The sequence below is a fragment of the Thalassophryne amazonica genome, chromosome 22, assembly GCF_902500255.1.
Source record: "Thalassophryne amazonica chromosome 22, fThaAma1.1, whole genome shotgun sequence".
In the NCBI taxonomy this organism is placed as follows: domain Eukaryota; kingdom Metazoa; phylum Chordata; class Actinopteri; order Batrachoidiformes; family Batrachoididae; genus Thalassophryne; species Thalassophryne amazonica.
The window spans coordinates 5,892,729-5,902,774 of record NC_047124.1 but is presented as its reverse complement, the minus strand read 5'-3'; the positions used below and the strand labels follow the sequence as shown (position 1 = coordinate 5,902,774).

At 43.5% G+C, this 10,046-nt stretch overlaps 1 protein-coding gene across 1 annotated transcript; it reads left to right on the top strand.

Moving 5' to 3' along the window:
- Positions 1 to 4,027: 4,027 nt before the first annotated feature.
- LOC117504443 (receptor-type tyrosine-protein phosphatase beta-like) lies at positions 4,028 to 9,781 on the top strand. Its single transcript, XM_034163917.1, has 8 exons — positions 4,028 to 4,138; positions 6,863 to 7,004; positions 7,090 to 7,356; positions 7,588 to 7,849; positions 8,237 to 8,357; positions 8,484 to 8,627; positions 9,428 to 9,545; positions 9,622 to 9,781. The coding sequence occupies exons 4-8, from the start codon at positions 7,649 to 7,651 to the stop codon at positions 9,779 to 9,781; spliced, it is 744 nt and encodes a 247-aa protein (XP_034019808.1). The 5' UTR covers positions 4,028 to 4,138; positions 6,863 to 7,004; positions 7,090 to 7,356; positions 7,588 to 7,648.
- Positions 9,782 to 10,046: the final 265 nt, after the last annotated feature.

Genomic DNA, 10,046 nt, shown 5'->3' with positions numbered 1-10,046 from the left:
AGAAAGTGTGATATTATTTTATCACAAAAGGTGTAAATTAGAGAAAGTGTGAGATTATTTCATCACAAAGGCTGTAAATTAGAGAAAGTGTGATATTTTATCACAAAGGCCATTCAAGAAAGTGTGATATTATTTTTTCACAAAAGCCATAAATTAGAGAAAGTGTGAGATTATTTGATCTAAAAGGCCGTGAATTAGAAGTATGAGATTACTTTATTACAAAGGCTGTAAATTAGAGAAAGTGTGAGATTATTTTATCGGAAGGGCTGTAAATGAAATAAAGTGTGAGATTATTTCATCACCAAGGCTGGAAATGAGAGAAAGTGTGAGATTATTTCATCACATAAGGCTGTAAATTAGAGAAAGTGAGAGATAATTTTACTTAATTTTACTTTTCCAATCTAATTTCTGATAACTGGGACAACCTTGTGTGCTTTTTAAAACTATTGGATCTTTGTTAAACCCTGGCCAATCCACCACTTTGGAAGCAACTCAAGTTGTTTGTAATCGCTTTTTAAATTTCTTTTGTGATAAGGTCGCCAGTATTAGGGCTGGGATGACTGTCACTTCGGCCAGTTCAATCATGGCTCACACCTGTTCTGCTGTGTTAGACCGGTTTGAAACCTGTGTTATTTTCAGATTTATCAAATATTGTTAAAAATCTCAAACCTTCATTTTGTCCCTCAGACTGTATCCCCCCACGATTCTTTAAAGAGGTCTGGGGAACTATCGGCCCTGATGTTGTTGTTTTGGTCAACAGCAGCCTTGTGTCAGGAAATGTTCCTGCGTTTTGTAAGCAGGTTGTAGTTGAGCCTCTTTTAAAGAAAGTGAGTCTTGATAACTCTGTTATCTCTAATTATAGGCCCATATCTAAGCTTCCTTTTATTTAAAAGATTTTGAAAAAAGCTGTTCTTGTACAACTACAAGAGTTTTTAGAAACGAATAACATTTTAGACAGTTTTCAGTCAGGTTATAAATTATTTCACGGCACGGAGTCTGCACTTTTAAAGGTTTTTAATGACCTGTTTTAATCACTGATTCTGGTGATTCTGCCGTTTTGGTGCTTTTAGACTTGACTGCTGCCTTCGACACAGTTGACCATGCAACTCTTTATCTCTTCTTGAGAACTGTGTGGGTGTCAGGGGACAGCCTTGGACTGGTTCCACTCTTACCTTACAGGCCGTTCATTTACTGTCAGGCTGGGGAGTCCACCTCGTCTTCTGTTCCTCTGAACTGTGGAGTCCCCCAGGGTTCTATTCTTGGGCCTATTCTCTTCACCCTATACCTTCTCCCGTTAGGTCAGGTGTTTAGAAAACATGGCATATCTTATCATCTTTATGCAGATGATACTCAAATTTACTTGCCTATTAAGAAGAACTCTAGCAGCCCCCTGACATCCTTGCTTGTGTACCTGGAAGACGTCAAGGCTTGGTTGGCTCAAAATTTTCTTAGCTTAAATGAGAACAAAACCAAGGTGATTGTGTTTGGGCCCAGTGTTGGTTCCACAGCTCGATTAGACCTGGGCCCTCTCAGTCAACACATGAAGCCCACAGCCACCAACCTTGGCGTCATTATGGACTCTGATCTTAAACTGGACAGGCAGGTCAAGGCGGTTGTTAAATCCAGCTTTTATCAGCTTCGTCTTTTAACCAAAATTAAATAAATTTTATCCTTTTATGACTTGGAGCGCGTCATGCATGCTTTTATTTCTTCACGCCTGGACTACTGCAATTCACTTTTTTTTGGAATTAATAAAAATACACTTCACAGATTGCAGTTAGTCCAGAACACTGCTGCACGCCTCTCAACGGGGAGCAAAAAACATGAACATATTACACCCATTCTTGCATCTTGCACTGGCTCCCTGTTAATTTTAGAATTGATTTAAAATTTTATTATTTGTTTTTAAAGCTTTAAATGGACTGGCCCCACAATATATTGTAGCCCTGCTCCAAATTTACTCCCCAGCGCGTGCTCTGAGGTCTGAGGGCCACCTCCAGCTTGTGGTGCCTAGGACGAGACTTAAGACCAGGGGGAATAGGGCCTTCTCTGTGGCTGGGCCCAGACTCTGGAACGCTCTGCCTCTCCACGTTCGAACAGCCCCCACAATGGAGTGTCTTAAGTCTTGTCTGAAGACCCACTTTTATTCTCTGGCTTTTAGCTCTGCATGAGTTGTATGGTCCTCTGTTGTCTTTGGCCCAGTGTTTTATTTATTTATTGTTTTATTGTTTTTATGTTTATTTATTTATTAGTATCTGAGTGGGTTTATTGTTTTGTATACTTGTATAATCATTTTTATGTGCAGCACTTTGGAAACTGTTCTGTTGTTTAAATGTGCTATATAAATACAGTGGATTAGATTGGATTGGATAATTTTAGAACAAAGGCCATAAATTAGAGAAAGTGTGATATTATCTTGCCACAAAGAGAGGAAGTGAGAATAAACTCCCGGATTAGTTTAGCACAGAAGCTGAGTGTGTGAGGAAGATATTAGGTCGTGTCACTGTGACACAAAGTTTTCATTTCAGGAACTGAAACCATTGCCTTGGTATGCGGCCGCTCGGTGAGAGTCCTGTTGACTCGGCTCTCTTCAAGTCATCCGGTTCATTTTCCTGCTTTGTACTTTCCCACAATGCCTTTGTCAGCAGTCTAATGAGCCTGTGCCATTGTATGTTGCGTCAAACACTTTCAGCAATATTATCAGGTTGGACAACGCAGGCCCGAGGGCCGTGTCGGGACACTGTTTAAAAAAAAAAAGGCCAGTCAGCATGCAGGAAACTTTAGTTTCTTGGCCGTGTGTCTGCTCCAACAACACTAGATATTTTATCTTTTCTTGAAACCGAAAAGCCTCACTGTGTCAAGAATCATGATGGACATGTTGGGCGTGAAGTGAATTCAAATGATGCTTCGCTGAACGCCAAAGGAAGAGCTACATACAAGTGATAGGCTTATTAAAAATAATGAAAAGCTGCTAAATATCAGTCATTTACACATAAATATAAGTAACTATATGTGGCCACTTTTCACCTTTACAATAAGTCATTCTTTTTATTTGGCATCCTGCAATTTATAAGAAAATCAGGTCGTGGTAAACGAGATTGAAGGAAACAAAGCAAATCTCATCACTCGTCACCCTTTTATTGCAATAGACACATTATTTATTTTATTATATTGTGGGTTTTTTCCCCAACATGACAATGAAGAAAAAACAAACAACAAATCAGTTTTTTTTTTTTTTTACTAATTTCTAGCTTTTTTCCCTAATCATTACTAAAGTTTTGATTTACCATTGAATATAATTTGTTGTCTTAGCTAATGCTAACCAGCCTTTAGCCTTATTGGTGAAAACTTGATGGAAATATAATATATACATAGAAAAGCGATGGTGCTGAAGTCGTGTAAAATCTCATAATTCACTATTTTTTGAGTCAGCGATGCACTCTCATATGAAACTTTTTCTGATCATTATTCTACAACTAAAAAGTGCAAAATTTCACATTTTTCTTATCATTACTGGTGTTTTTTGTTTTTTTGTTTTTGTTTAGTTTTTTTATACTCTGTGTGCTTCTTACCCTGTGTGCTGCTATACAATGCTGCTGGAACCTCAATGTCCCTGTGGGAGTCTTCCCAAGGGATCAATAAAGTAATCTAATCTAATCTAAAAATTAACCAGTGACTTAAGCACTGACTTATGTCAGCGTACCCTCATGCATTGACCTTTGCAGAATCTGGATCCAGTTCTGGATCACCTCCAAAATTGAATGGAGTCTTCCATGTCCTAATATTTATCTGTGGTGAAAATTTCATCAAAATTCGTGCAGTAGTTTTGACGTGATCCTGCTAACAATCAGACAGACAGACAGACAAATAAATAAACACCAAAGATTTATTACGTCATTGGTGGATGTAATAATGGGTATCAGGCGACCTTCACACGTGCTGAAGCATGAATGGGAATGAACACCTGAGCGGTCCTCTCTGTCTCAAAGTTTGCTGTATCTGTGTTGTCAGTTCCATCGGCGGTGAGGTGGCCTGGCGGTGACATCCAAGACCTGCAGGAGCCTGGGCGTTTCCTGGCACGCGGGTCCAGGCAGGACTCAACGCTTCAGGCTGCAGCTGTGGGGTCCAAATCCCGCCGGTACGTCTGCAACAGCTTTATCATGAGCCGTTATCGCCAGCGGCAACTGCTGACCCCTTCAATGTTTGACATTTGGAAAAAGAAATAGGTCAACTTTGAAATGTGATTTCTGAAGAGTGGGTTCAACATCGATAAGAACACCGTGCTGCACACGAGTGGTCGCAAAGTTTCTCAACAACAAAAAAGGCACAATTTAATTTAATTTGCTTGTTTATTTTTCATCTGTTCAACAAGACACCTCGAAATTTGTCAACACTGATCTTCAAAAACAGAGATATTAGTTAATGAATAAGTCTTCATTTCTAACCTGGCAGGAACTTGTGAGGAAAGCTGTATTGATGTTCTACTTCGCTGATGATGCTTTGATCTTTGTAGAGTCAGTGATCGCAGCACTGACTCAAAGTGTTGAACTTGTGGAGACCTTTACTTATCTCAGCAGTGACGTTCATGTCTCTGGGTCCTCAGTGTTTGCGATCCAGAGATGCCTGGGAAGATCTGATGCAGTCAAGATGTCCAAGGTCAGAGGTGCTTGGTGATGCCAATATCTTTACAGGAGAACATAGGGCCAAGTCTTTAGGGTCCAGGTCTTCTGGTTCTTTAGCTTCTTGTCTTAATGTATGGTTGTCACACCTGGCCTCTAACTAGTGACCTAAGGAGACGATTGGACGTCTTTGGCACCAGGTCTCTTTGGAGGATCTTTGGGTCCCACTGAAATGACTTTGTCTCAAATGAATGGTTACTTAGTGGGACTCTAGATGAGGAGGATCACTGACATTGTGAGGGAACACCAGCTACCACATTTTGTCCATGTGGTGTGTTTCTCTGGACATGGTCCATTACGCAGATGCCTCAGTACTTAGGATCCCAGCGGCTGGTAAAGACTAAAGACACACCCACGTTTCACCTGGCCAAAGACACTCCCACTTTTCACTTGGCCGAAGACACTCCCACTTTCACTTGGCCGAAGACACTCCCACTTTTCACTTGGCCGAAGACACTCCCACTTTTCACTTGGCCGAAGACAAGCCATGTGTCACCTGGCCGAAGACAAGCCCATGTGTCACCTGGCCGAAGACAAGCCCATGTGTCACCTGGCCGAAGACACTCCCACTTTTCACCTGGCCGAAGACACATCCATGTGTCACCTGACTGAAGACACTCCCACTTTTCACCTGGCTGAAGACACGCCCATGTGTCACCTGACTGAAGACACGCCCATGTGTCACCTGGCTGAAGACACGCCCATGTGTCACCTGGCTGAAGACACGCCCATGTGTCACCTGGCTGAAGACACTCCCACTTTTCACCTGGCTGAAGACACGCCCATGTGTCACCTGACTGAAGACACTCTCACTTTTCACCTGGCCGAAGACACGCCCATGTGTCACCTGACTGAAGACACTCTCACTTGGCCGCTGACACGCCCATGTGTCACCTGACTGAAGACACTCTCACTTTTCACCTGACTGAAGACACGCCCATGTGTCACCTGACTGAAGACACTCCCACTTTTCACCTGGATGAAGACACGCCCATGTGTCACCTGACTGAAGACACTCTCACTTTTCACCTGGCTGAAGACACGCCCATGTGTCACCTGACTGAAGGCACTCCCACTTTTCACCTGGCTGAAGACACGCCCACTTTTCACCTGGCTGAAGACACGCCCACTTTTCACCTGGCTGAAGACACGCCCACTTTTTACCTGGATGAAGACACGCCCATGTGTCACCTGACTGAAGACACTCTCACTTTCACCTGGCCGAAGACACGCCCATGTGTCACCTGACTGAAGACACTCCCACTTTTCACCTGGATGAAGACACGCCCATGTGTCACCTGACTGAAGACACTCTCACTTTTCACCTGGATGAAGACACGCCCATGTGTCACCTGACCGAAGACACTCTCACTTTTCACCTGGATGAAGACACGCCCATGTGTCACCTGACCGAAGACACTCTCACTTTTCACCTGGCTGAAGACACGCCCATGTGTCACCTGACCGAAGACACTCTCACTTTTCACCTGGCTGAAGACACGCCCATGTGTCACCTGACCGAAGACATTCCCACTTTTCACCTGGCTGAAGACACGCCCATGTGTCACCTGAGTGAAGACACTCCCACTTTTCACCTGGCTGAAGACACGCCCATGTGTCACCTGAGTGAAGACACTCCCACTTTTCACCTGGATGAAGACACGCCCATGTGTCACCTGACTGAAGACACTCTCACTTTTCACCTGGATGAAGACACGCCCATGTGTCACCTGACTGAAGACACTCTCACTTTTCACCTGGATGAAGACACGCCCATGTGTCACCTGACTGAAGACACTCTCACTTTTCACCTGACTGAAGACACGCCCATGTGTCACCTGACTGAAGACACTCCCACTTTTCACCTGGCTGAAGACACGCCCATGTGTCACCTGACTGAAGACATTCCCACTTTTCACCTGACTGAAGACACGCCCATGTGTCACCTGATTGCAGCAGGTAGATGTGAGGATGGAGCATTTGTCTGCCTGTGTGGTTGCCAGTTCCACGGTGTGGTGAATGTGGAGACACATGGCACCACTGCACGCTCCTAGACTTAACTTGACTTGTCTTACGTCTCAAAGGGAGGGGCTTAGATGGGGAGGGTTGCACGTAAACAAATGAACACCTCCCTCCATCGATCATGTGACCTTTGTGTTTTTTGACGCCATCTTTCTTTACAGTTCTGCTGAAGAATGAAACATTGGAGAGCACCACCACACGTCACAACGCTCATGAACTTGATTCCAGGCCGGTTGTACAATGTTACCATGGTGACCGAGGCTGGCGGTCTGCAGAACAGCAGGACAATCGAAGCACGGACAGGTGAAGACAGACGAAAAGAGACAAACACACGAATTCAAACTGACGTCTGAGGCTCCTCTGTCTCTCTCTGTCTCTCTCTCTACAGCGCCCTCTGCTGTTTCAAACCTCACCGTGGACTACAACAACAGCACCAGCAACCGTTTGCTGTTGTCGTGGCAACAGCCTGAAGGTGACCTGGACTCATTCACCATCAGGCTGTGGTCCAGTGAGACTATCCGTGGGGAGTTCAATCTTTCGGCAGACACCACACAGATCAGCCTCGATCAGCTGACCCCAGGCTCGGCCTATCAGGTCACAGTGACATCGAGGAGCGGCGAACTGAAGAACCAATCAGAACTGACCGTCAGGACAGGTGAGGAGTCTGTGTTTTTTCTCGTCCATTCTTATTTCTTTTCCTGCGTTTTTAGTCTATATTTGGACTACCGATATGTAGACCAGGTCTCATTTCCAGACAAGACCTTTCATCTGCGTCGTCCCAGTCCACCCAGCTGTAAATGGGTACTGGTCTTGACCGGGGGACCAACCTATGATCGCCTTGGATAAGCACCGGGCCTAATTTCTTATTTCTTCTTTGTGTCTCCAGCTCCGGCAGCTGTCTCCGCCCTCTCCTTGTCTCCATCCTCTGACAGCCTCTACTGACTTGGATGCCTCCTGATGGCCACTGGGAGAACTACAGGCTGCTCCTGTTTGATGGTGTCCAGCAGTTAGCCAACGTCACACTGGATCAGGACGCGGTTAACTTCACCTTCCCGGCAACGCAGCTAACCCCTGGAAAGCTTTACAGAGCTGTGCTGAGGGTGGAGAGTGGAGGACTGAGTACAGAAGTAGCTGCGAGGGATCAACAGGTGGCGCTATTGAACAAATACATCACATTAATATTAATGCTGATATATACTGTACCCCATTCATTCATTCATTCATTCATTCAGTTTCTGCCACTTATCCGAGCAGAAAATGCTAGTCTGGCAGCAGACTAAGCAGCTCATTCCACACTTCCCTATAATTGTAAATGTTAGGTAGAATTCGATTTACTACCAAAATAAGTAAAACCAAATATTTCCGACAGAACAATTGGATGTGACAAATATGTTACACCTTATAAAAAATCAGATGTCTATGTGTATGTCCACCCCCCCCCCCACCCCCACACACACACATGCTACCGTTTGAAATGTTTTCATGTTTTTATCCCATCACATCAAAATTGACCTTTAACCTCTGTCTGTCTTCAGTTCCTGCTCCGCTCCGTCTTAAACCTCCACATTCGCCACTCAGACGAGACCTCTCTGAGCGCCATGTGGAGCCATGCCCCTTTGGGTTTACGTGATGGTTACTTCTTGACCATTCGCCATGGTAACCATCAAGGAGTCAGATTACAGCTGTCTGAATAAAATCAGTTAAATTAAATCAGACAAAAAATAAATAAACAAAAGCCAAATGGTGTGACTTTTTTCTTAAACAACTTACTGAATGTCTCAGGAAGTTACCAGGATACCAGGGAGGTGGATCCAAACATGAGGGAGTGTACATTCAACGTGCTCACACCTGGGAGACCTTACATCATCAACGTGGCAACCAGGAGTGGTCAACTGAACACTTCAGTGTCTGTAAAGGGCCGAACAGGTTGGTTTTGTTTATCTGCATCCCTTTATGACATCACCATACATAGGCTCCACCCTAATGTTATTTCAGGTTGGGTGAATTTCATATTCAAAATACACAAAATTCTCAAATATTAAAATGTTAATTTAAAAAAGTTGGGTCAGATCTGTCAAAACATTACAGAACCACAGTGGGTCCAGAATGGCCACCACCCAAAGTGGACAACCAGTCCATTTTTTTTACCCATAAGATTTGGAATTAACCATTAAAAATTAATTTATACAGAAACAATAGGTTGTTAAAATTTGCATTTGTTGATGGTGTGACACTTCACTCTGTCCAGCTATCGTATTAGCTTGTCATAAAGTCTAGTTTTATGAAATCTGCTTAACTAGTGTGTAAACTCTTAAAAAACAAATGTATATATTATTTGTACTCCATTATGCATGGAGAGTGCAAATACACAAACTTTAGTGATTAACTTATTGTTGTAGTGAATAAAATAGCCACCTAGATGTGCTACTGTGACTAAACCAACTAGCTGTGCTAGTTAGCATATCGCTAGCATGCTTGAAACTGTGAAGACGTATATTCTCACTGACATCAAGCCGCTACACGATTAGCTATTTCAATAAACAATTTAATTTTACCGTTGTGATATGTGATATTTATTTTTGATTAACTGCTACACTGCTAACAAGTCATTACATGTCAAACATTTAGCCCCGCCCACAATGTAGACACAATTCATGTTGCTGTCTGAAGTATGGCATGAGAGTCTAACAAAAGTATGTAACAGTGACGTGTTTATGCGTTTTTAGTGCCCCTGGCGTTGCGTAGCCTCAGTCTGAGTAGTTCTTCATCCGACAGCCTCCAGGCATCATGGGAAAAGCCTCCAGGGGACATGGACTCGTACACCCTGATCCTGCTGCAGGACAGGTTCGTTAAAGGCGCAACGCCACATTTTAATCAAACATTTTGGTGAAGTTGATCACCGTCTCCTGTTCCTCCACAGCGTCATGATCCAGAACTACAGTGTTCCAGTTGGTTCTTCTTCACTGCTGCTGTCTGGTTTAACACCTGGCGCCCTCTACAGGCTGCAAGCAGCCACTGTTAGTGGTGGCGTGGTTTCTATGACCACCAGTGTGGACGCACGCACCAGTGAGGCACTCTGAACTTTAAACATGTCTCTGAACTCTGAGCCGATTCATTTATGCTTTGTTATTGCAAAGAAAATTTACAAAATTTATTTATTTTTTTAAATAATTGATTTAGTTCCTACAATGTCACATAAGACTTCTGGTTGTTTCAAGGCCATGACCATTAACAATCATTACGGCTTCTTGTTAATCACGTACGATACACGGCGTTCATTTTACTAAGTATACTAAAAATGTCCATCTCTGTTTCTCAGTGTCTCAGACAACATCAAAGCTGAAA